We start from the raw sequence: 26,246 nt of genomic DNA on the forward strand, positions 1-26,246 counted from the left end.
GACTGCCCCAAGGTTCCGCCCTTCCTCCCAGGGAGGGAGGCTTCCTGCAATGAGCCCAGCTCCTTTCCCTCATGCTAAGCATTCTTCTCCAACATTCACCACAAACAGCTGAAGACAGCCCAACAGAGCCCTGCAACAGGGCCACAGTTTCACCTCCTACACCCCCAAGTACAGAACAGCTTCTTTCTGATGAAACACGGTGTATCCATTTTTGCCCTGGCAGCTGGCCAGAGATGAAATAAGAGGGTTTAGCCTTCAATTACGAACCGTTTGTATTCAGACACAGCAGTGTGTGAGAGGAGCTGGGCTTTGTTGGCTGAGCTTTTATTTCTGCCCTAAATCAGCTGCACAGAAGGATAGGTTATACCCAGCTCCTGATGAATATGCAGTCACAGCGGTGAGCTGCTAAACCTGCAATGCTCCAAATAAGAACCCGCCACATACTGTTCTCAGGAACCTTTCTCCTTCTGCATAAAACCAACCTTTCTTCATTAGCGGAGCACATCCCCAAAGAAGCGGAAACAAGTCCTGATAAACATCATTAAGTGCTGAAAGGATTAGCATAAACAGGATGCCAAGTAGGAGATTTAATATGATTTAGATGAAATTTGAATTCTAATGCAACACTCAGGCCCAAGCTCTCCTTCTAATGGAGCAGCAAGTTTAAAAGCCCAATTATGCTGGGAAGACACTTCATTCTCAGTACCAGTGTCCTCGACCCGCTGCCTGTTCATCACTCTCCCTGCTGCCTACCTCGGATAAGATGAGTGATGTTCCTGGGCCTCTCTTTTTAAATTATACCTTAAGTCTTTGCTTTTTCATAGCTGGGTTTTTGGGTGGAAGACTGAAGCGAGAGGAAAGTAAAACTAGGCCAGAGGAACAATCATTGTTCGTCCTCTTACCTTTAAAATGAGAGATTACATGCAGGAGAGATGCTTATAAGATGGATTTCGCATTGCTGACCCACTGTTCTTCCCTTCTTCAGGGAGGGTGTTGGAGCCGTGCTCTCATGGTACATGAGAGCCGGCCCTGCTGTGTAATTTGTGGAGCCTTGTGCAAAATGCAAGTGTGTCTAAATCATGAAGAATTTCAAAACGGTGACTGCAGAGCGTTAAACCAAGTGTGGGTCCCCGTGTGACGACCCAGGTCACCCGCCCACCAGTGACAGACACGGAAGCAAATGAAAGACATTTCACACGTCTTGAGTCTTCTTCGTAATGAAGCTGAAGCTCCCATCAACTATGATGACAGGGCTGCCCTTAGAAGAAATCCATTTTTAAGTGGTTTCTTCCATCTTTCACTTTTTACTTAGAAAAAAAAAAATTTGGCCAAAAATGCAAATTTTATCACTGCTCTGAAAAGCTTTTTGAAGAAGAAATGAAGGTTGCCAATCCCGTGGGCCACCACCCCTGGTTGCTGTATGACGATGGGTAGAAGCAGCTCTTCTCTCTGGTCCCAGGACTTCTACATCACTAGAAGAAGCTTCTATTTACCACATCGAGGGAATTTTTCACTCCAAGGACCAGAAGCCCTGCCCTCAAATGGCTTAAACTATAGAAAATTCCCACCATCACATAACAAGAGGGCAGGAAGTAGGATGGTTCCAGGGTTAGTTCTTACATTAGCTCAGTGGCATCTTTGTTTTTTTTCTGTTGGGGGTTTTTGGGGAGGGGGGGTGTTGTTTAATATTTATTTATTTATTTATTTATTTTTGGCTTGCGTCCAGCCTTAGTTGCAGCACACGGGCTCTTCATTGCAGGTGCTCGGGCTTCTCTCTTGTTGTGGCGCGCCGACTCCAGGGTGCATGGGCTCTGCGGTTGTGACACATGGACTCTCTAGTTGTGGCACATGGGTTCAGTTGCCCCGTGGCATGTGGTATTTTAGTTCCCTGACCAGGAATCGGCCCACATCCCCTGCATTGGAAGATGGATTCTTAACCACTGGACCAGCAGGGAAGTCCTGCTCAGTGACATCTTTGAAGACAGGAACATTTACCATTTTTCCCTTCTACCTTCATCAGCTACTACATCTGGAATCTGATTTCAGACCATCTTTACTTTCTTAGGCTTAGGGAAAAATCTTTCTTTTGGCACTTCCAACAAAAATCCCCAGAACCCATAGGTATTTCCCATGTCCTTTGGAAGATAAGGGTGGGAAGGGCAGGTTATTGTCAGAATTTGAGGCAAAACAAATAAACACCTGACAGCCCTCTGGACATCCTGTGAGATCTAAGTCAGAACAGGCAGCTTGGGGCCAGCAGCTGGAGAGCTCCAGACATCTCCAAAATAATTAAAATAATAATATTTGCTGAAACTGGAAAGAAACTTGGAAACAGAGCAATACAAAGAAAATATCACTGGGATGTGTGTGTCCCTGCACATCGCTGTGCACCCAGAATCAAAGCCAGCAAGACACAGAGGACAAAAGAGAATCTCGTTCTGCGGTGTCCACACAAATACTTGTCTGCTTTATTCTTATAATAGAACCCAATCGTCAAGGAAGGGAGGGAAGATGGGGATATGTGTATAAAAACGGATGATTGAACCTGGTGTACCCCCCAAAAAAATAAATAAATAAATTAAAAAAAAAAATAGAACCCAATCAATATTTATCTACCGTTAAAAAATAATAACAGGAATTCTCAAATGGAATAATGACGACTCACAGGAGGATAAGTGTTTGTGAGTCACACTGAGGAATTCACCTCCCGGGCGCTTGGCTTCTGAGAAGTCCCGTGCAGCACACAGCCCTGAAGCACGGTCCTGGGCCTCCTTCCAGAATGAGAAGAGTTGAGACGCAAACACATCGAGGCTGGACCTCACTCAGATAATCACTCATTTGACACCTTGAACTTTTCTTTTGACAGGACATGCTTTCTTCCCATGCCCTTTGATGCAATCTGGAGTGGTTGCCAGAAGAAGAGAAATGTTCTTTAGATTCTTCTTGGCAACATTTTGCATCTTCTAGACATTCCGAACTTTAAGAATAAAAAAGAAAGCAATTAATGTTTTAAGTGACACTATGCCTGAAATTAGGGTGATAAGCCTTGGAATGCAAAGAAGTATTACTACGAATTCTGTCTTTATTGCCACAAAAATAATGGTATGTAATTTCCCCCACGATCCAGTCAGCTGACGTTTACAAAAACCAAAGTATTCTCTAATTGCTTGGAACTCTTCCCTTGCTGTTAACTGCAATTTAAAAGAATTGGGGCTGTTGTCCATTTATAGCAGCAACCAAGAGAGCTCTCCTCAGACACCTGAGCTTGGGTCGAGGCCAGCCTGGCACACAGAGCAGCCAGCCAGACGACCTGGCGTGTCTCTCCAGGTATAAGGAGGAAGAGCAGCACTGAGGCCTCTGTCCACCTCTCTGACCACTGGGAATGTGGAAGTGGGCCAACCAGTGAGCCCTTGAGGAGTGAGCAGAGTGGAGATTGAGGGTTGAAGAACTGTTTTTGAGAAACTCAGTGCCCTATAGGCATATAAAAATAGCAGACATAGCGGGACCTCCCTGGTGGTGCAGTGGTTGAGAATCCGCCTGCCAGTGAAGAGGGCATGGGTTCAAGTCCTGGTCTGGGAAGATCCCACATGCCGCAGAGCAACTAACCCCGCGAGCCACAACTACTGAGCCCAGGCACCACAACTACTGAAGCCCGTCCACCTAGAGCCTATGCGCTGCAACAGGGGAAGCCACCTCAATGAGAAACCTGCGCACCACAACAAAGAGTAGCCCCTGCTCACCACAACTAGAGAAAGCCCACACACAGCAACAAAGACCCAACACAGCCAAAAATAAATAAAGAAATAAAATAATAAATAAATCTTAAAAAAAAGAAAATAACAGACATACTAATTCACTGTAAGCCTGGGCTCCCAGAGAAGCTCAGTTCTTTTGGGGTGGCAGCAGGTCCACCTGGGGAGAGCCCACAGCGTAACCTGGAAACCCCTGCAGGAACCCCCCTCCTCGCAGGGCTCTGCCCCCCTGCTCTTTGCTGTTAGGGGCATTATTCCCAGGGTGCCTTTTTGCTCCATTTATTTGTCAAGCAGAGGAGGAATCTAAGACCTGAGGGTGAAAAGGGCATAAGACAATATCTTGAAGTCTGAATAAAAGCCATTCCAGAATCATTCTCACCAGAGCTGTAGCTTATACACATAGTAACTAACCAGATAGAGTAGTATGTGCATCATATGAGAAGCATACCAGGCAAGCGTTACAGGGGTTCTGAAGAAGGAAAGCATATAAGTAAGACCTTTCAATCAAAATACATACTTATGATATTGTTTTGTTTCATGAGTATATTCCCTCTAAACCTCTCCCTCAAAGGGGCGTTGGATGTAGTTACTTATCCGGGATCCACCAAACCTTCCTTTGACAGAACTTTTTCAAAACCCCCACTAAAGTGTACACACAAGAGGGCAGGGAATTTTGTCTGGTCTGCTCACTAAAATGACTCCTAGAAGGTATAAGTATGCCTGATATATAGGGGGTAATCACTACTTGTTAAATAAATGAATAAAAGCGTAACATCTGCTGTGCTGTCAGACTTGACAGTTCTATAGCACAATCAGGTATATTTTCTCAATAGCCCTGTAAGGGGGATATTATTCTTATTTTCATTTTATGGGAGAGGAAGTCAGTGTTCCACTACCGCCCAAAGGAGCTAAATTAGTCATTTATGATTTACTCGTTTGGCTACAATTCCAATTCATCGAGTCCTGGTCCCATTGTCTTCTCATCGTCCACAAGGTGCCTGCCGTAGGAAGAAAAGCTCTGGGGCAAAGGCAACCTCACTAACACGTCCCTTTGGCTTGTTTCAGGTGGGTCTTTTTCGAAAATCGGGCGTGAAATCTCGAATCCATGCCTTACGTCAAATGAACGAGAACTTCCCTGAGAACGTCAGCTACGAGGACCAATCTGCTTACGACGTGGCGGATATGGTGAAGCAGTTCTTCCGGGACCTTCCTGAGCCTCTTTTCACCAACAAGCTCAGCGAGACCTTCCTCCACATCTATCAGTGTAAGTGGGAGCAGTGCAGATCAGTGTTCTCAAGCGCATGCATCCATCAAAAAAAAAAAATTTCTATAGATTGAATTTTAATTGTACAAGTAATGCAGGAAGAAGTGTATAAAAGTTACAGTTCTACCCTTCTCTCCAGAAGTAAACTTTGTTCACACTCTGATTTGGAAATCTCCAGGCTATATTTTATGCATTTGAAGATAGCTTTTGACACCAAAATCTTCCTCCTCAATAAGGTTTTGTGTAAGATATAAAAAAAACTAACTTTCAATGTACTTTTAATAAATTTAAAATGAAAAGGGATTCTCCTAGAATTTATTTTATATACCGTGTTTTTGTTTTCTTTCTTTATTTTTTTAATATATAGGTGTTTTTAAAAAGAAAGCATTTCTTTGGGATATATGAAAGCCAAATGTGTTAAAATGACTAGAAGTGAAAGGCAAATGTATCACAATGTATTTTAATCGATGAAAAGTAAGCAAACCAAATCAAGGCTTAAGCTTAATTCAACTAATTTATATTTTCACTTAGAACTTTTTAAGTGATGCGAAGTTGATAATTCTCAGCAAAGCCCCTGTAATTAATCACTGAAAATAGGAACTATTGATTTAAAAGCATATCCCGCTAAGGATAGTTACAAAGGGTGGGGAGGGCATTAGATATGAACCCGTGGCTCTTTTCTAGCTACACTGTTTTGGTTATACAGTATCCGCATGGGATTCCTTCCGGGACCTGCCAAGGATGCTCAAGTCCCATAGTCATATTTCTGTATCCTCAATTGGGCATCTGGGAATTGAGACAACCTCAAATCATAAACATAGTACAGGATTCACGGTTCATTGAATCCGCAGATTCAGGATCCATGTATTGGGAGAGCTGACTGTGTATTTATCAAAAAAAAAAAAAGATTTTTGCCTGTTGAGTGAACCCGCACAGGTCAAACCATGTTGTTCAAGGGTCAACTATAAGTATCTAATGGTCCAAGTCTCCGTTCTTTAGAAAAAAAAACACTTGGCCTGTGGACTTTTGAGTTTTTAGCAACATATGCATGAAATGGACCTTGACATGGAATTGATCCAACTCAGTCAAAAGAAGGTTCCTGCTATTGAGAATTCTGTACTAAATGTGTTTCAGGAGTCCACAATATTGCAGATTCAAAAAGGATTATAATGACTACCACTTGTAAAAACAGGATAAAGTGGTGACCCACTAAATACATATTATTTTGTCAAAGTGAATAGGTTAAGTTAAATTAGTGATACATGTTGCTGGAGCCTAAATACAGGGAATTCACAGTGTTTCTGCTGTAAGAGGTCGAGCTGCATTTTTTCAATTAAACCTCCCTTACAGTTTGGAAGTAGCATATATAAGTCTTTACGTTTAATCAGTTCTCAGGTTATAGTTGACACTAGTCTAAGGTTAAAGCCAGATTATTTCCAAGAGGTAAATGCTTTTAGCCTTTTGTGAGACTCACAAGCAAGAAAAAAAAAATCAAAGCAGGGTTTATCTTAGCTGAGCAAAAACATTTACTGAGTTCCGCTTGTGTTCAGGGCACCGTGCTGAGCACTGCAGAGCATATGGCCGGGTAAGACTTAACTCTCTGCTCTTAAGCATCTTACAGTGGAGGGAGACAAGACATGTACATAAATAACTGCAGTACAGCGAGATGGGAGAAATCCCGTGATAAGGTTACAAAGAGCACCCAAGGGGGTTGAGATGAATAAGGACTTGGTAGAGAAGCGACAACTGAAGGTTGAGATAGGTGAGGAACACACGTTGAGTGCAGCAGATAGCACATGTGTCAGGAGATTACAGGATTTCCGTCTGGCTTGCAGGAAGGGTGACTGTCCAGTGCAGCATCAGATGACTCCAAAAATTAGACTGGGGCCATACCCAGGAAGGGCACTGAATAGTAGAGCAGAGAGTTTATATTTGACTCATTAAACACTGGGGAACACTTGGGTGTTGTTGAGGAGGTTACCAGTTACGATGCTCTCGGCTGTAAACACAGAACCAAAAACTCCAACAAACAGTTGTTTAAAGAGTATAGACATTATATAATCGCACTAGACAAGAAATCTAGAGTTAATAATTCCAGAGTCGATTAATTCAGTGACACCATGGCTGAAGTCAGCCTGGCTTGGTTATCCCCTTAAGGTCATGTATGGTTGCCACAACTTAGCTTTATCACGTCCTCCCAAAATCACACCCAAAGGCAAGAGGTGGGCCAAAGGGTTCTCTTTGGGCATATGTCTCTTTTTATCAGGGAGATAAAATTACAGAAATGCCTACCTAGCATTTATCTTGGTCCCATAGACCATAAATTTTACACTTTCTCCCCTAAATCAGTCACCGGGAAGAGGAATGGGATTACCATTTTTGGTTTAGGCCAACATGGTTATCCCTTGGTTTGAGGGAAGGGCCCAACTTCCCTGAGCACATCACAGCCCAAACCTGAACAGAACGTGGGTGTTCTTACAGAGGAAGAAGGAAAGAGCAGGTATTTCAAAGGCCCCCAAGCTGGTACCACAGGGTGAATGAGCGTCAGAACTGTTTATTTGACCCATGAATCTGGAAGTGGTGAATGAGAGGTACTGGACAGGACGAGAATGGAGGGTTAGGGAGCCGCACATTAATTGAAGATAGGACGTTCCAGGGGTAGACTCTGGAGTCTAAAGTTTCCAAAGGACTGTGAGGGAGAAAGGGACAGTTCCTCCTCCCCTTCTCCAGAGCAGGTCCAATTGTAGCTCTGTTACTTCTTGGACTTCCGTCAAATGATTAATTAGAGTGCTGGATGGATAATGAACATATGTGAAGCCCACGGGTCTACAGGAGAGAAGGATGGAGGGATCAAAGACGAGCCTATAGTTTTAAGGAGAATTCAGAAAGGAAGACAGGGAGGGGAGCTGATCCTGGGGGCAGGGAGGAGACCAGACGTGGCGTCTGAAGTGCTGCCAGCCATCCGCACCATCGCATTATCAGCACTTAGAAATGAGGATCTAGAACAGTCTCCCGAGAGCCAAGAAAGAGGCAGGAAACACAGGAGTGCCTGTGTCACAGAAAGGTCAAAGAGGGTAGGATCCAATACGAATGCTGAATTTAGGGATCAATCGTTGACCTTCACAAGCATTTTTAGGAGGAAAGCATGGACGGAAGGTATTTTCTGAGGGATAAAGAAACGAGTGAGTAGAAGGAAGCTGAGACAACACGTAGCCATGACTCTTCAAAACTTGCGGCACAGAAGAGAAGGTTGGCGATCTAAAGCTAAGCAGTGTGTACACTGGGTGCCTTACCTAAAGCAGCTTATTTAAAGGCAGCTCAAGGGCTCCAGCTGAATTTCTAACACTGCAGTGACAAGCGTGAGGTCATCAGTAGTATCTGCTTCTGCTTCAACACAAACAAGAAAAAGGAAAAAGGTTTCTGTATAATGGGAACAAAATGGCTCTCCTTTACCAAACCCAGGTCTGTCCTGCGCCAGTTCACAGTGGGCGTGGTGGGGGTGGGGATGGGCTTCAGAGCGTGCAACCCACCCTCAGGCTTTTCCAGAAAACTTGCATTTGCTGCTGACTGGGGCCAGGAGCCTGCCCGCCCTGGGATGGTGGAGGAGAGAGGGGCAGGACCCGGGCAGAAGCCACACCCCAGCCCCTGCTAGAGCAGCAGGCTCCAAACTTTTTTATCAGGCACCGCTAACAGTAGGAAATACCTGAGCATGTATACTCACTTATTTTTAAGAATATAAATATATTGTAATATAATATATTGTGCACATCATGACACATCCGATCAGTATTTTTAAAGCATGAGAGAAAACAAAAACACCACTGGAAAGTCTAACAGTTTCTTCGCACACCTCTTTGGAGCATAGCCACCTGGTGCAGAGACCTGCTCTAGGACCTGGTAGTTTACGAAACACAACAGTGTTAACCCAAGTGAGCTCCTGATGGTGTCTTTCAGAACGAGAGGAATACGGGCAGTGAGTCAGGCCTGAAAGACCGCTAACGAACACAGCCAGGGGGCAGCAAAATGCAGCACAGAGCACCCATTTTTCTATGGTTTTTTCCTTTTAGTTTCCTCATACAGTTGGGGCCAATTCCCTCGCAAGCCTGCGTGACCGGGGCCCACCACCACCCTCACCACCACAGCGACCACCCAGAAGGGGAACAGGCCTGAGAGGGGGGACCCTGGTTCCTCTTCGCCAAGCCCTGGGCATCCTGAGAGATGCTTCACAAGCCAGGAGTGGGGTGGGGGTGGGGATGGGCGAGAGGTTTGAAACAGGTGAGGAGGCGGATTGCTCCGAGGGTATGAAGAGCCAGCACCGGGCGTCCCTTGCCAAGTCCAGCTCGTCATTAAGACTGTGGGTTCTGGAGGGAGACCATGGGGTTCCTACCCCAGCTCTGCCTCTCACCCCCCGCGGGGCCGAAGCAAGGACTTCTCTGCGCCCTTAGCTGTTGTCATTGTCACTGTTGCCGACGACGATGTGACCCTGCCTGTGTTCACGGCAAGGGAGCACTCGCTCACCCTCTCCCTTTGGCTCCTGCTCCGGCTGTTCCTCTAATGGCCCGGCACCCGCTTTTCCCCAGGTGTCCCCAAGGAGCAGCGTCTGCAGGCGGCGCAGGCGGCAGTGCTGCTGCTGGCGGACGAGAGCAGGGAGGTGCTGCAGACGCTGCTGTGCTTCCTCAACGACGTGGTCCACGCGGTGGAAGAGAATCAGATGACGCCCATGAACCTGGCTGTGTGTCTGGCCCCTTCCCTCTTCCATCTGAATTTATTGAAGAAAGAAAGCTCCCCCAGGTGCGTTTTCCTCAGCGAGGATGCTAATCCTACACCAGGTATTCCCGTTGGCCACTTAAAAAAAAAAACAAAAAAAAAACTCCTCTCGTATTTCAACTTGGGGATTTATCAGCACGTCATTTATAATCAGAAAATGTTTGGAGGAACCTCATTCGTGCAGCTCAGGGTTAGAGAATTATCAAAGTAGCACTGAGGAGTGTCCTTTGTGATCCACAGAGCCTGGAGTTTTGTTCTGTTTTGTGTGTACTAGCAGGAAGGAGGGGAAAAGTACACAAAGCAGTATTTTACAATCTTCCATTTTAAAAGGCGAAATTTAAGGCTCAAGCTCAGCAGCTTGCAGTGGTTTCAAACCTGGAAAAAATAAATTAATTTCTCCTCCAAGGGTTATTCCTGCCCATGTATTTTTCCAGGGCTTTTCATTATGAACCGTCAGACTCTTAGCCTGACTCAGGATATCTAAGATGTGTGGTCACTGTTTTTGTTCGGAAATGAGAAAGTCTGGGATCTGGGTGGCATCTGGGCATGAGGAGATAACAAAGGGATGAGCTCTGTACTGTGAAAAAGTTTGGGCTTGGAATCCACTGAGGGGTCTTCCGTTCAATTACAGAGTCATCCAGAAGAAATATGCTACCGGGAAGCCGGATCAAAAGGACCTCAGTGAGAATCTGGCCGCAGCTCAAGGGCTGGCCCACATGATCATGGAATGTGACAGACTTTTTGAGGTGAGTGAAAGGCTCAAACCGCCTTCCTTATAGTTCTTGGAACTCAGTAAGACGCTTGAAACGGTTGCTATGCATATGACTGATTTCTGTTTATTCCTGATTTTATAATGGCAATGGTACACACTCAATAGGTCTGGTCTTTGCCTCCTAGACAGTTGAGGAACAAGCTATGTAGTTGACGCTTTGTCAGTTCAAGACATTTGGGCTTACCATGGTGATGGTTTTTATGGAAACCGTTGTGTCTACTTCAGGTGCCAAGTCCCAGGCCAACCAGCCCATTACGGTATAGTTGATGTGACCTCAGGACTTGATCAGGTTCAGCGTGTGTGTGTGTGTGTGTGTGTGTGTGTGTGAGAGAGAGAGATACTGAACAATCGCTGTGAACTCAGAATCAGTAACAGCTTATGAATACAGCCACAGGTATGCTAAAGGAATAGTGAACTAGACTTCTGGCATCCTTTTTGTGGCAAAATTGGCATTTGCAAAAGGGAAAAGTGTGCTAAAAAGGTAAAGCTCTTTCTGAGTCAGGTTTGATGTTCTCCTTAAGTCTGTGCGCTTTAAGTTTCCTGGGCCCAGGTTTTGCCAAACTGAATAAAAATATATAAGTAAAATCAAAGGAAAATGGAAAGAATGAATGGGAAGTCATGGTGATGTTTTGAATAATAAATCTAGCCTCAAACAGATTTGGGTTTCCTGATTTTAGGAAGCCCTCCCCCACCCCGTTGCTGATCTTAAACAAACATCTCTTGTGGCACGGCACTCGGCCTGCTGCCCGTGCTGTGGTTTTGGCGACGCTACTTTGCTTTCTCTAACTATTAGGCTAAGCACTTCTGTAGCTCAGTGTGTTGCTCTTCTGTGCATCCGTCGGTTCAGGTCCCGCTCGAGATGGTGACCCAGTCTCATGACGCGTATGTGGAGGCTGAAATCCATCCCCCAACCCTGGAAGAGCTGGGGGCCCAGCTGGAGGAGGGGGGGGGCCCTTTCCACACGTACCTGGAGCAGCTCATCCAGGGCCTCCAGAAGGAAGCCAAGGAGAAGTTCAAAGGATGGGTCACATGTTCCAGCCCAGACAACACAGATCTTGCTTTCAAAAAGGTAATTGCAGAAAGGTGGGAAACAATTACCCCCAAAGAGCCAAGTCTTACCACCAGGGATTTGTTTTGCTTTTAAAATAGCTACTCTGTTCCCAGGGCGTCACCATACACGAATCAGTCAACCACCCACTCTAGAGTCTGTTTGCATGTGATCAGACTGCAGACTGTGGAGCCAGACTGTGGGACCCCAGGCCTGGCTCTGTCCCTTAGCTGTGTGACATTGGGGCGAGTCACTTGCCTCTCTGTGCCTTCATTTTCTTATTTGCATAATGGACATTATAGTAGGACCACAGTCAGAGGAGGGCTATTTCAAAATCAGAACAATGCCTGGCACACAGGGAGCAGTGTGTGTTGGTAGTTATTTTTATTATCATTCTTTTTTTTTTATTAAATTTATTTATTTATTTATTTATTTATTTATTTATTTATTTATTTATTGGTGGTGTTGGGTCTTCATTGCTGCTATGCAGGCTTTCTGTAGTTGCGGAGAGCGGGGGCTACACTTCATTGCAGTGCGAGGGCTTCTCATTGCAGTGGCTTCTCTTGTTGCAGAGCACGGGCTCTAGGCACTCGGGCTTCAGTAGCTGTGATGCATGGGCTTCGTTGCTCTGCAGCATATGGGATCTTCCCAGCCCAGGGCTCAAACCCGTGTCCCCTGCATTGGCAGGCGGATTCTTAACCACTGCGCCACCAGGGAAGCCCTCATTATTCTTCTTTCAAGCTTAAGGATGAACATTTAAAAATTTTAAACCTGAGGTATGCAGAATCCCTCTTTCAAGTTATGTAATGAGTGATGTTTCCTGAACACCCAGGGAAGGATGGTAGGTTTTGTTGGAACCAGCAAGCTCTTCAGCCTTTGCTGCTATCTTTCCCAAGGTGGGGGACGGGCATCCGCTGAGGCTGTGGAAGGCGTCCGTGGAGGTGGAGGCGCCCCCTTCGGTGGTCTTGAACCGCGTGCTGAGGGAGCGCCACCTGTGGGATGAGGATTTTGTGCAGTGGAAGGTGGTGGAAACTCTGGACAAGCAGACAGAAATCTACCAGTACGTGCTGAACAGTATGGCGCCCCACCCTTCCAGAGACTTCGTGGTTCTCAGGTAAGCCTGACTCTGGGGTGTAAGATGCTCTGTTCCAAAAGTAGGATAAGAGCGGCAGATTTAAGCATTTCAGAGTTCTCCCACCCAACTTCAGCCTCCACTGGGAGCACTCCGCCGGCCCTCGCTTCTCTCAGTGAAAACTGACTTTGCTGTATTTATGCCTGACTCCCTGTTTCTTTCACCCAGTTTACAGCTCTGCCCGGCTCTCTCGTGGCCCCTCTCATTCTGCAGCATACGGTTTATTAGGCCATAAATATGGTTCATTTCCTCAGAACAGAGTCCCAAGAATAGCTGCTGTTTGTCCAGTTGTACTTTCTGCCAAATTATGCACATCGAATCTGACTGGCTTTTCTCCTGGTTTTACCTTTCTGCCGCTGGGAAAGCAAGTCTTCAGTGGTGTGACTCTCAACCTGGAGTGTGTGTAACTTCAAAATTCATCTGCGTAACTTCAAGTGCTCATAACTCATGACCATGCATGGAAACCTTGGCACAGCCCTGAAGGTCCAGCTATGCTGAGGCACTCCAGTGTCCAGAAAGATCTCAGGGCATGACAAGGCTTGCAAGCCTGGTGTCTACTATTGAAATATTGCCTCTAATAGATTTATGGGTTGAGTTCCGGACCCCTGCTCTCTGGGTTTGAAGTGGGAAGCTCAACCAACAACAGGAAGTTTGCACGGTAGAGCTGTGTACACAGGTTGATAAGTCAGAACTGAATCAGAAAGAACAGGGATTGAAGATACTCACAAACCCAAATGAAATGTAATTAAATCAATACGTCCTTCTCTATTGATAACTGATGGTGAATACTGCCTCTTCTCGTATGTTAGCAGTATGCAAAGAATCACTAGTGAAATTCCCAAATGTGTATTTTAAATAGTTTCTTTATTAAACTAGTCTTGATGGCAAACTAAAGGTTACTTTTCACATGGGCTATTTATGCCTTTGGAACTGGTCCTTAGGACCTTGAATTTTAAGGGTCATTTTTTTCCTTAAATATACGTATTTATCTTAGCAGCCTTGGGATCCTGGTGGAGAATGTGGGCGGCTGTCAGGGTGGCTTATTACCACAGTTACTGGGACACTAGTCATCTCGTGGAAGTTAAACTTTACACCTTCACTCTTGCAAGCAGAAAATCAAATCGTTCTAGGAGGGCAGCCACGGGGATGGAGCCAGACCATAGCCTGACTCTTTGCTCCCTTTAGAGGAAGCCGAGGGCCGGAGTCCATGCATGGACCCGCCTGCCTTCCACTCATCCCGCAGTGCCACCTGCCTGCTACTGCTGGTGGTCATTCCATCACTGCCTCGTGCCAGGCACTGTTGGAGGCTCCAGGGAGGCTGCAGGGAACACAACAGACCACAACCCTGCTCTCTCTCTCGGGATTTATCTTTCATTAGGGAGACAGAGTCAAGAAATAACAAGCAAGTGGGATGGGATTACTTATCTTAGGAGGGGTAAGTAAGAAAGGGGGATAGGAAGGGGTAGAATTTCAGCCATAGCGCTCAGAGAGTCTTGTGGAGTTGATATTTGATCCAAGACTTGAAGGAGAAGGTGGGTGGACCATGAGGCTGAGGGAGAAGAACTCAGCACCCCAGAGGATGCATAATGAACCAGACATGTTTCCTGCAACAGGAATTCCTTGGGATGATGATACCAGAAGTAGAAAGTAACAGGTGTGGAGAGGAGCCCACGTGCTGAGGCACTTCCTGTCTTCAAAGCGCCTTCCTGTCTAGGCTGGCACGCACGTCGCTGGTCTCCTTTTGGGATTACCATATTTGCTTCTCACTTCATCCCTTTCTCTAGCTCCTCAGGGGCTTCCAGTGATAGCCACTGAAGCTTTTTCCATTTTATCCCCACAAATCTGTACAACTTTCAGTCTTTATTATTAAACACAGCATCATACGTGAGAAGAGAATGGGCACACCCATGGAGAAGTTGCTAAGCATTTGTGCAGGGCTTGCTCATTCCCAAGTTCTAAGTAACGGGCCCTCTTTCTGGTCTGGTAGGACAGGACAAAGTTATAGATGAGGTAACTAAGCAAGGGGATAGGATGTAGGACAAATAACTGAGATTATAATAATAAAACCTATATCCTATGGTAGAAATGGTTGTTACAGAGATGCTCTCATGATTCCTGACTTCCATCCACAACCTTTGCCCACGTGGTACCACCCCCCAAGCTTGAATAGCTCCAGTAACAGTGAACTCATGACCCCTTGTATAGCCCGTTCCATTTTTGAAGAGTGCACCGTGTGAGCCAGCTCTTCTCTGAACTAAATTAAAACATGCCTTCAGATCTCTGCTTTCCAGCGTCGAATCAACTGTATTTATTTCTTCTCCCACTCAAGAGCCACTCAGGGATCAGCAGTCCACATGTGTCTAGTTTTCTTCAAGCTTAGCATTGTCGGTTCATGTATCCTTTCAGGCTTGAGTTGAGGGTCACCTCCTGCGGGAAGCCTTCCCCAGAGCGCTCCGTGCACAGCCACATCACTGCACTTGCCGTGGGGTTTTAGGATTCTCTTTGCCGGTCTGTTTCTCTTCCTGGGCTGTAGATTTTTGTGTCCTCAGTGGCTTCTCAGATCCCATCCAATAGATGTTTGGTGAAAGAATTGAATGAGCGAGTCCTAATTCCCAAACAGTGACGCCAGCCCTTCAGTCATGTGTAAGAGCCTCTGCAGCCTCAGTTTGGGATTCCAGAAGCAGCTCTGAAAGCTGCAAGACCGTTTCTGACCTCTGGGTCAGAGGGCTGAGACCCTTGCTTTGAACTGCACTGTATAAATGTTACATACACTTATGGAAACCATTAGCTTAATCCAAGTAACTGGGCTTGGAATTTGAGCAAGAAAAGATAAGTGTAAACCTCAGCGCTGTGCTCCGGGTTTTCTCTCCGTCTCGGCGGTAATTCCAATGTGCGGGTTTGTTTTGCTGCAGGACCTGGAAGACTGATTTGCCCAAAGGAATGTGTACCCTGGTGTCCCTCTCCGTGGAGCACGAGGAAGCCCAGCTCATGGGCGGCGTGCGGGCCGTGGTGATGGACTCTCAGTACCTAATAGAGCCGTGTGGTTCGGGCAAGTCGAGGCTGACCCACATCTGCAGGGTGGACCTGAGGTGAGTGTGGGCTCCTGGGGGTGGCAGGCGCGGGCTTGCCGCACAAGTGTCAGGGCCCTGCTTCTCATCTGATCCCTTCTTTCACTGTCTTTTTTTTTCCTGTTGCCATTAACATGCTTTCACAGATGATTCTGTGGGCCACCCCCTGGTTTTCCCCTTTCCGCCCTTGCTAAAATTCCGACTTTCGGGAGGAAGTCCTTTCTTGGTCTCAATTTTCCGTTTTGTCCCACTTATACTCCTGTGCTTCTGGCACGGGGCACACACCAGCACTAGGTCCCAGCACGTAGCAGGTGCTCAGTAAATACGAGTCCTCTTGTGTTTCTTTTCGGCCTGTCCCTTCTGCTGCTCCCTCCAGCTGCCCTCCTTTGAGAAGGAGCTAACTTAAATCCAACCCCTTCAAGACATTCAGGCTGCCAGACCAAGATCTTAGCCTGGATGGATAGAAACTGAGTTTTCTCAGTAAATTCTAGAATTAAGTCTGAATCACCCCTGAAGAGACGCTATCATTTTAAAGTACCTGGTGAATACTGGAAAGACAGACTGAATACTTGGCCCAAAAGGCATTTTCAAGGCCCCTGTTGGCAGAATGAGGTTCTCAGATCCTCAGAACAGCAGCCCCGAAGAGAACGCAGGCCGACCGACAGTCAGGGCACAAGCACAGCCCTGTCGGCCGTGGCAGGTGGTTGTGATTTGGTAAAAGACTTGCCCACTTCCTTTCTGATTTTTGTCCCCACAGAGGTCACTCCCCAGAATGGTACAATAAAGGCTTTGGACATCTGTGTGCGGCGGAAGTTGCCAGGATTAGAAACTCTTTTCAGCCCCTCATTGCCGAGGGTCCAGAAACTAAAATCTGAGTTTTCCCCAGTGAGACATCGAACTCAGGGAAGTGGAAGCGAAAGCAAACACGTGTGGGAGAGAGTGTGCTCTTGAGAAAGCAAGGGAGAGAGAGAGAGACGAATGGACAAGGTTAATGCTTAAAAACGGAAGCACTGAGAGGTCAGAATGTTGAAGATGCAAGAATTTCTGAGAACTTTACTAGCCTTCCTGGAGATGGCTACATCCCTACTAATATAATATTTTTAAAAATCAGAACATTTATCTATGTTACTTAAAATTAAATGGATTTCCCTTGTGCATTGCCTAATTTGCTATTTAAAGGCTTCTAAGAAGCGTATTCTTAACTGTAAATAAATGTATGTATAGCGTATGTACAGATGTGTGTATATCTCTATCTTTACTGTATATATGTAAAATACAATTTTATATATACTTGCGTATTTTGAAAAGGAACACGTCTGAGCCAGTGAGTCCCTTCCTCACATGGTTCTTTCCAGGTGGCTCTGGGCACTGTGCCCCCTGCCCCCGCCCCCCGCCCCCGCGCTGTCCTGTAAGCTGAGCAGAAGCTGCTGCTAACACCAAAGTGTGAAAATACGTAGTCTGCCCTGATGCTTTACCAAAGATTAGCCAGCCAAAGGAAAACACATTAAATGGTTGTTACATGTGGTCAGTTTGTTTGTGTTATTCAAAAACTGAGACTGGGGTGTTGGACAAAGAGAGGAAAATAGTATTTAGTCCTCTTTAAAGCAAAGAAGTGAGGGAGCAGCTGTTACCAAATTTAAGGCTAGATTGCCAGTTGCCAAGGGGCCAGCAGATACAGTTTCGGTGAAATGTCAGACGCCCATGGACCACTGGAGTCAGCGCCCGCGACTGAAACAGAACCTGTAGTTCCCTGCTGATTAGAGCAGAATATAATAGCCTTTGCATATTCACAGCCAACGGGAGCCTCTGCGTTTTGTGGAATTTTCATAGATACATTTCATAATGTTCTTAAAAGTCATTCTATTTGACCAGTGGCCTATTTGGTCACAGCTAATTGGCATTTTCTTACCAATGTGTTGCACTGAATTCAACTCTGGACACCAGATAAAGGGAGATGAGGGTCATTCAAGAGTCCTGGACCATTTCAGCTTCAGGGAATTCTAATATCGTTCCATATGATGTTCTTGAGATATAATTCATTAAAGGTTTGCAATCTGAAAGACAGGGTTTTAAACTAACGTTAAGACCAAAACTGTGTTCTTCAATTAGTTTTAGAAACTATAGACAGGTTTGTTAATTCCATGTTTCTTCATTAGTCCGTCAGGCTACCTATGCATTTGACCCAACCTTATTTATTATTGTATAGGCTAAGCAAATTGACTATCCTTAACCAATTGCTAATGGATTTAAGTTGGTTTTTTATTGTAATTCAACAACTGTAGAGAGGAAGATAATTTATTGTGTTTGGTTTCAGGGAGAGATTGGTATCATAATTTAGCAATTGGTGTTGGAGAAAAAAAAACTTAGTTTTCCTTTCTTTTCTTTTTATATTGTATGCGTTTATGTAATGTTTTCTCTTATCAGCAATGTGCAATTCTTTTATTGAGAGGAATAAAAATGGTATATATGCATTCTGTATGGTACCAGTAAAATCATACCGTTTGAATCGTGATCTAGGAATTTTTTGTTTCCTTGCCTACGGAAGAAGGGGGCGGCAAGTCCATAATCTTCCATTTGGGCAATGCTCTGTGAGCACACCAAATTCACTTCTTCCACACATCTGAAATTTAACCACATGTGCCAGGTCCCTTTAATATGCATAGACAAGATCATTAGGGAATCTTAATGCTGGTCCTACTCCAGAGATGGGATCATATGTTTTCAGGAAACATGACAGGCACACAAGGATGGATGGTGTCCTGTCACCTAGAGCAGGGCTTTTCCAGCCTGAGCAGCACACGGATCACCTGGAGGTCTTGTCACAGTGAGCCTCTGATTCAGGCAGTCTGAGATGGGCCTGAGATTCTGCATTTTGAACCAGCCTCAGGGATGCCCAGGCTGCTGGCCCAAAGACCACACCCTGAGAAGCCGGGACCTAGAGGATACTTAGAATAAGAGCAAACGTGATGTGATGTCTGACACCCCTTCTCTTCAAATTACCTTTCTAATTTTTATGCACATGCTAATCACATCACTGCTGCCTAACAACACAGTGCATCTTAAAAACAAAAGAAAGAAAGACAAAAGGGGAGCAAAATGCAGCCAGCTTGTTTGTCAAATACCACAGTATTGTACTTATTGTTATCTTGCCAGTGGAGATAAAATGATGTTGCCTTTAAATATTATATTTATACCTCATGTATATCTTTACCTCAATTGTTGTTATCAGTCATCAGTTGTAAATAAATAATTGCCAAGGCAAATAAATTTATATACATTAAATATACCCTTTTTTTTTTCTATAAAATTCATGCCGCTTTTCATGCTTCATCTTGTAAATGGAAAACCTGCTTCCTGAGGAAGAGTTCTCTCTAAAATAGCTTGCCGTGAGCTTGATGCCTCAGTACTGTAGTCAAATCTCTCCCAAATATAAAGATTCATATAAAAGTGTAGATCGTCATCTACAAGAACTTCACTAACAGTCTGGGTGCCTTAACCTGTGTCTAAGGCATTATGGTGATGGGTAGGGGTTTCTTTTACATTTCATCGTTCTTAAATCTACAGGTCATACGAACATGTTTATATTATTTTTATGAAGCATTCAGTGAACTCCAGCCACATTCCATTTTCCCTGAGTGCACAAGAAATTGAGACTTGACGACACGACTTAAGACTGCACCGCTGGACCATGAAGAGTAGCCACATCTGACTCTGAGCCTCTTGCTCTCCATCCTCGTACGGCCAGCCCTTCATATCTGCAGGTTCAGCATCCAAGGATTCAACCGACCACAGATCAAAAATACTCCAAAAAAAAAATTCCAGAAAGTTCCAAAAAGCAAAACTTGAATTTGCTGTGCACTGGCAACTATTTACATGGTATTTACAACTATTTACATATCATTTGCATTGTATTAGGTATTATAAGTAATGTAGAGATGATTTAAAGTATAAGAGAGGGCGTTTAGAAGTTATATGCAAATGCAAATATTATACCTCTTTATATGAGGGACTTGAGCAATCCCTGAATTTTAGTATCTGAAGGGGGTTCTTGAAGCCAATCCCCTGCAGATACTGAGGGACCACTGTACTTGTTCTATCCTTTACGTCTTTTTTTTTTTTTTCTTTTTTGGTGTGGACCATTTTTAAAGTCTTTATCGAATTTGTTACAATATTGCTTCTGTTTTATGTTTCGGTTTTTTGGCTGCAAGGCATGTGGGATCTTAGGTCCCCGACCAGGTATTGAACCTGCACCCCCTGCACTGGAAGGCAAAGTCTTAATGACTAGATTGCCAAAGAAGTCCCTATGCTTTACTTCTAAAAGATGACCAAGGTAGCCCCTAATTAAGCAAGCAGGAGCTCTCAAACATTCTCAGCTACAGGCTACAAAAGCTACAGCAGCCCAAATGACCACATGCCCCTATAAAAATGATCCAAACTCTTCTCTCTGCTCCTCTCCCTCCTTCCTTCTTCCCTTGCTTGCAAGTTTTGCTTCCACAGGCAAAGGAGGAATTTCAGCTGTCCCTTTTCCTCTTCTGTGTGAAAGAAGAGAGCATGGGAGTCATTCTAGCAGCCCCAGGAAACTGGTGTCACTCTGTCACCCGGGTCCTATGAATTCAAACTTGATTCTGAGTCTACTTCATGAAATTCTTAAGCGTGAAACTGTTCTACTTCTGTCTTTTGATATTTGGCCACACACACAAAAAAGTCACATGACTTCTTCTCAGGACGTTAATGTAAAGGAATTGAACAGACCATAGCCAAGTGGAGTGGCACTGGTCACGTAGCGCTTGAAATACTCTGAACCATCCAGGTGGAGATGCCCAGCCACCAGTGGGACATCAGGTCTGAAACATTAAGAGAGTGACCAGGGCCCAAAGCTAGAGGTACATCCCATGTTCACTTCAGTTGTGTTGTCCCTGCCTCTCCTGACCATACAATGGTCCGGTGATACCAAGCCACTTTCACATCTCTGTGACTTAGCATTGACCTTCTCCCCATCTTGTTGGTCATATGATCGCCTGTTTACTCCTCCAAACCCTATCTGGGCATCATTTGCCCCGTGGACTTTGCCGACCACCCATCTGAAATCTACCTGCTTCCTTACATAGTACTTTTATTGCATGAATCACATCTCATTTAGTTATTTGGCAATAAATCTACCTCTTCCACTAGACTATGAGCTCTTAGGGACATGGACCATGTCTCGCTCAGCTTTGAAACTCCACCTCCTAGGACATTTTCTGCTACACCATTCTATAAGTATTTAAAATGAACTGGGCATCTGAAAACTGGGCATAAAGATGATAGAAGCCACAGAAATGGAAGTCATAACCTAGTGTGGAGTATTCCAAAGCAAGTGAAATAACTCACATTTTGTGTTTGCTACTTCAACTCTCCAATCGCACAAAGAATGGAGAATTGGCCTGTCTTCCAAGAACTTAAATGCGACTGTTTCTGAAATTAGCAAATGCTGAACATCTGCTTACAGAAAATAGGACACTTTGATTAGTTCATTCATTCAACAAATATGTGTGGCGCACTCATGATGTGCCAGACCCTGTTCTAGGCATTCAGTAAATAAAACAACGAATAAAATCAGTGGATAAAACAGACAGAAAATCCCTGTCCTCACGGAACTTATGATCTGGAGGAGAAAACAGCTGAGAAACAAGATAATTGACCAGGGAAGCTCTACAGAGAAAAATAAAATCAGAAGAAGGAGACAGATTAGTCAGGGAAAAGCTCACCAAGGACCTGCGGTAAAGAACTATTCAAAATGACACGCTGTTTGATTATGTTTCCTCCAGCTCCACTGGAGCTGCTAAGATTACAGAGGTGGGAATGACCAGTTCATCAGTTTGCTGAGACCTACCCCCCGTGAAGGAAAAGAAGTACAGCAACGGGAGGAAATGACGCCTCTGAGAACTACACTTGCTCATGACGCATCATGGCTGTGTCTTCCAAGCCCGTCAGAAAGCAGGGCTCCAGTGATGCACACGTGTTAGAAGCCTGCGTGTCCCAGACAGAAACATCCAGTTCTTAGGCCCAGATGATCAAGTCCCCTGTCGTTCTGATTTCCAGATACCAGAACGTGTCCAAGGCTCCCAGGTACTCGGGGGAGTTCTCGAGACAGGCGTCTCCGTGTGCGTGAAGGCAGGCTTCCTGGTCCCCTTGGACATCTTCACACCCACACCCACCCCCGCTGACCATGACCACAGCCTGTCAGCTCTCTGCCGGGCCCCACACCGGCACCAGAGTCCTGGGAGGGGAGGAAGACCCCATTCTCCCCTCGATACCTCCTTATGGAGCTGGTCCAAATGCTTCCCTAAACCCCCACTGTACACCTGAAAGCAAGTGTCACGTGTGATAAGACTCTACCAACACACCCGAGAGAGAAGTACAAAGCGGGATGTAACTTAAAGCTGCAGCCACGAGGAGCTTCTGTTCTAACGCCTTGACCCAAACCTCACCCCAGAGGCTCTCCCCTCTCGGCCTGGCCCATCCGCTCAGCCTCCCCTCTGGGAACAGTGAACGCCCCCCACAGGGAAAGGGCTGACGGGCCTCAGCCCCCCTCACACCCACACCTGGGTCCCCAGCGTCAGAATGTGACGAACAACCGGCGCTGACAGCAAGAGGAATCCACTCCAGCGGAAGATCCATCTTCAGGCACCGGCGGCACGGCTTCACCCTGAGACCCAGAAGATCATCCCACCAGGCTCGAGCATGGATTCTTGCCCTGAGTCTGAGTCACCGCGGGAAACGTCACCATGCTGTTCCTGCGGGCACAGCGGGCGCCAGACCTGTGTCCTTGTCCTCACAGTCAAGGGCGGCAGACGCCTCTGCCATCGTCCCATCTGCTGAAAAGCTGACTGATGACATTTTCATATGAATGAGTTTCAGCCGGAGCGGCTCCACTGTAGATTTGCATAATGAAGGCTTTTCTCTCCTTATCGGGCATCAGAGGCTTTCTCTCCTGTTAGAGGATCTCAGGCATCAGCAGGTACATGGGAACTATTTTTGGAATAAGGAAGAGACTGAAATGATACTGCCACAAAATTTCCCCACGTGGTCCCTGCTTCCCTGGGGAGGCTTGGGTGCGGTGCTCGTGGGACCATCGGGGATGGGAGCTCTGCCTGAATTCAGAAGGCCTCTTCTAGGGAGCCTCCTCTCACCTGACCCTTCCTTTCCCCTGTCTCTCTCCCCTTTCACCACTTCAAAGCTGTCTAAATCTCTTTTCTTCTCTGAAAATCCCCACCCCCCATTCCTTGGTTTCCAAGCCCATCAGGCATTTTCTGAAGAAAATCCCAAGATGCTGTGTGGTACACACTTTGTCTCAATCCCATCATGCACAGCTTTGCCAGGAACTTTGTGTCTAAGGAAGACCCAAGGGAGTGCCCATATGCAGAGGTGCCAGCCATGGGGAAGGGACCCTGCCTTTCTGGGGGCTGGATTCCCCTATATATGGACAAGAGTCGAAGACATGGAGTAAGGAAGTGCTGCACTGGGCGAAAAAATAAGACCATTCATGTAGGGGTATTCAACAGTTTCTCTGTTGCTTCTTCATCCACAGGGGAAAATTCAAAGGAAACAGTCATAACTATCAATTCTATTTGCACCACAGAGTGTGCTGACGTCCAACAGAGACGGGCAGCTCAAATTATTTTGGAGAAATAAAGCTATCCAATCATCTGAAATTGAATATGCTCTGGAAAGAGCAACTGTGGGGGCTCCGGGGGTGGGGGCATCCATCACTGGGATCTACTGCAGCCGCCCTCTGAGGCCCCCCACACAAGGAACATACACGCCCACACAGGGCTTCTCTTCTAGAACGGCGTGGAACCGCACGTTCAACTCAAGAGACTTAGAAGTGGTAAAGGAGAGCAAATGTCTTCCTAGTTTTCTATCAGTTGGCAGTCGTTCCAGTATAAACCCAGCAGCATATGTATGAAGCATAAAAAACATCAAAGCAGGGAGGCAGCATTTCAAAAAGAAAACCACAAAATTGCAACAGCAGTTTGGCTGCCTTTTTCACTTTTCAGACAGCTGTGCGGCTGTCCTAATCTTCCCCATAAATCTCAAAATTCACGTTTAACAGAGCCCGGCTCCCCTGTAGTCCTGATGACTTGATCACTGTTCAGGGCTCAGATCGTCTCAAAGCAGGCATCAAGCAAGGTCTTTGACATGACATGAAGGAACTGTAACCAATCATACACACAGGAACAGCTGTCGCTTCTTGAAACTGAGTAAGAACGAGAAGGGAACAGTTTTTCTCTGAGAAGGCAGGAGAACACTTTACAGTTTTTGTTCAAGGATTAGAGAGTATAAAACGAACAGCTCCTCGTGTTCCCATATTCCAGCGTCAAGATGTTATGCAGAGTTCGGAAATAGACCCCAGGTGACATCCATCGTGTGAGCCACGCAAATGGCAAAGAGACTCTCCAGCGGCGGTAATTCCCAGGACATGGGTAAAGCCACTGAAATGGGACAAAGGAATTAGGGCCAGAAGAGGCAGCAGGCAGGATGACAGTTCTCCGCAGCATTATCCAAGTGGAATTTCAAAGCCTGATGAGGGACTGGGCATATACCCGGAGAAAACTGTAATTCAAAAAGATACCTGTACCACAAGTGTTCACTGCAGCACTATTTATAATAGCCAGGACATGGAAGCAACCTAAATGCCCATCAACAGAGGAAAGGATAAAGAAGATGTGGCACATATATACAATGGAATATTACTCAGCCATAGAAAGGAACGAAGTTATTTGTAGTGAGGTGGATGGATCTAGAGTCTGTCATACAGAGTGACGTAAGTCAGAAAGAGAAAAACAAATACCATATGCTAACGCATATATGTGGAATCTAGAAAAATGGTACTGATGAACCCAGTGACAGGGCAGGAATAAAGACGCAGATGTAGAGAACGGATTTGAGGACATAGGGGTGGGAAGGGGAAGCTGGGATGAAGTGAGAGAGTAGCACTGACATATATACACTACCACATGTAAAATGGGTGGCTAGTGGGAAGCTGCTGCATAGCACAGGGAGGTCAGCTCAGAGCTATGTGATGACCTAGAGGTGTGAGATAGGGAGGGTGGGAGGGAGGCCCAAGAGGGAGGGGATATGGGGATACATGTATACATATAGCTAACTCACTTTGTTGTACAGCAGAAACTAACACAACATTGTAAAGCAATTATACTCCAATAAAGATGTCTATAAAAGGAAAAAAAAAAAGCCTAATGAAGGGAGACACAGTGAACCAGAACTGCAAACCTAGATGTGTAAACATCTAGGGAACATTCTGATACCCTATGTGCTATGGGCTCTCTATCTTCCTGCTTCAGGTCAACACCAACCACACGTAGAATAAACTTCCCATTAAGTAAAAAGTGACAAGACAACAGTGACAGCTGTGTGCATTGGGGTCTTGCTGTTTACCAAGGATTTTTCTTATCCACTCACATACCTGTATATATCAATATGTATATACAATGTAGGCATCCATCCTCCCAGCAACCCAATGACATAAATACTATTATCTCTATTTTTTAGAAGAGTAAGTTGAGGCTCAGAAAAGACAACGGACTTTCCTGATATCACCCAACCAGGACTGACACCCAGGCAATCTGAGCTGTGTTCTGCTGCTTCCCTTAATGAGCAGCGTTCCTCTATGACAGGATGATGAAATCGGGAAGCTCTGCTGGCTGTGAGAACAGCCAGGGCAGGCTTGGCTGCGTGGATCTTCTAAAGAGTGACGTTTGAGTATAATTGCAAATTGCCTCTATCATGAAGAGGCCACTAAGACAGAGGGGTGCACAGCGAGCCCGCTGGTGAGGCCAGGCTTGGAAACGGCAAAGGGCACATGAGGGAAGGACGTACACTCCCTCTCCACCCAGGCTACTCCGTCCAGCCCTTCGCAGCACCTGCTATGAGAAGGGAGATGCTCATGTGATGTACCAAGCTCCGTGACATTGTTTGGACAAGGTCACAGCATCGCCAGGTGGTACCCATCGTGTGTGCTCCTTCCTCTGTGCACACAGCTAGGCTGGTAAGTACAGCCAGATACACGGGTGGATCCCTGTCCCGCTTAGTCCTAAGATTTAGGTTCAGAGGCAAGTGGGAGCCCTTGCCTTTTACTATAATTCTCAGACATTTGCACAGCTATTAATAAAGACGTCTTTTGATATCCTTCTGCTATTGTTCCTGTGCACAGAGAGCCTTTTGTGCCTGGCAGGAAGGAACGTCGATAAGAGATGGTGAAGATCCCAGCATTCTTCGGCAATAATTATGTCTAATGGCATTAAAATTATGTCCTGTTTCCTAAAAACAGGGCAAAATACCAAGAGCAGATTCAAAAGATGGGCATAACACCTAAGAGCAGTGTCAGGAAGTCTGAAACCCAGCAGGTATTGAAATTTTCAGAATGTATTGAGGACAGCAAAA

General features: G+C 45.7%; 1 protein-coding gene across 6 annotated transcripts in view; it reads left to right on the plus strand.

The window, feature by feature from the left end:
• Positions 1 to 19,061, plus strand: part of STARD13 (StAR related lipid transfer domain containing 13) — a 225,327-nt gene extending 206,266 nt beyond the window's left edge. For 5 of the 6 annotated variants that reach the window (XM_057707139.1, XM_057707140.1, XM_057707138.1 and 2 more), the window contains 7 exons: positions 4,818 to 5,016; positions 9,597 to 9,807; positions 10,415 to 10,529; positions 11,403 to 11,624; positions 12,500 to 12,717; positions 15,648 to 15,824; positions 16,561 to 19,061. In XM_057707139.1, coding sequence (XP_057563122.1) covers positions 4,818 to 5,016; positions 9,597 to 9,807; positions 10,415 to 10,529; positions 11,403 to 11,624; positions 12,500 to 12,717; positions 15,648 to 15,824; positions 16,561 to 16,678 — 1,260 coding nt within the window. In that variant the 3' untranslated portion in view covers positions 16,679 to 19,061. Of the gene's footprint in view, positions 1 to 4,817; positions 5,017 to 9,596; positions 9,808 to 10,414; positions 10,530 to 11,402; positions 11,744 to 12,499; positions 12,718 to 15,647; positions 15,825 to 16,560 lie in introns of those variants that run through there. The other variant, XM_057707143.1, reaches the window with a different exon arrangement.
• The last annotated feature ends 7,185 nt before the right edge of the window (positions 19,062 to 26,246 follow it).

The sequence above is a fragment of the Hippopotamus amphibius genome, chromosome 14 (genome assembly GCF_030028045.1).
Source record: "Hippopotamus amphibius kiboko isolate mHipAmp2 chromosome 14, mHipAmp2.hap2, whole genome shotgun sequence".
NCBI classification, from domain to species: Eukaryota; Metazoa; Chordata; class Mammalia; order Artiodactyla; family Hippopotamidae; genus Hippopotamus; species Hippopotamus amphibius.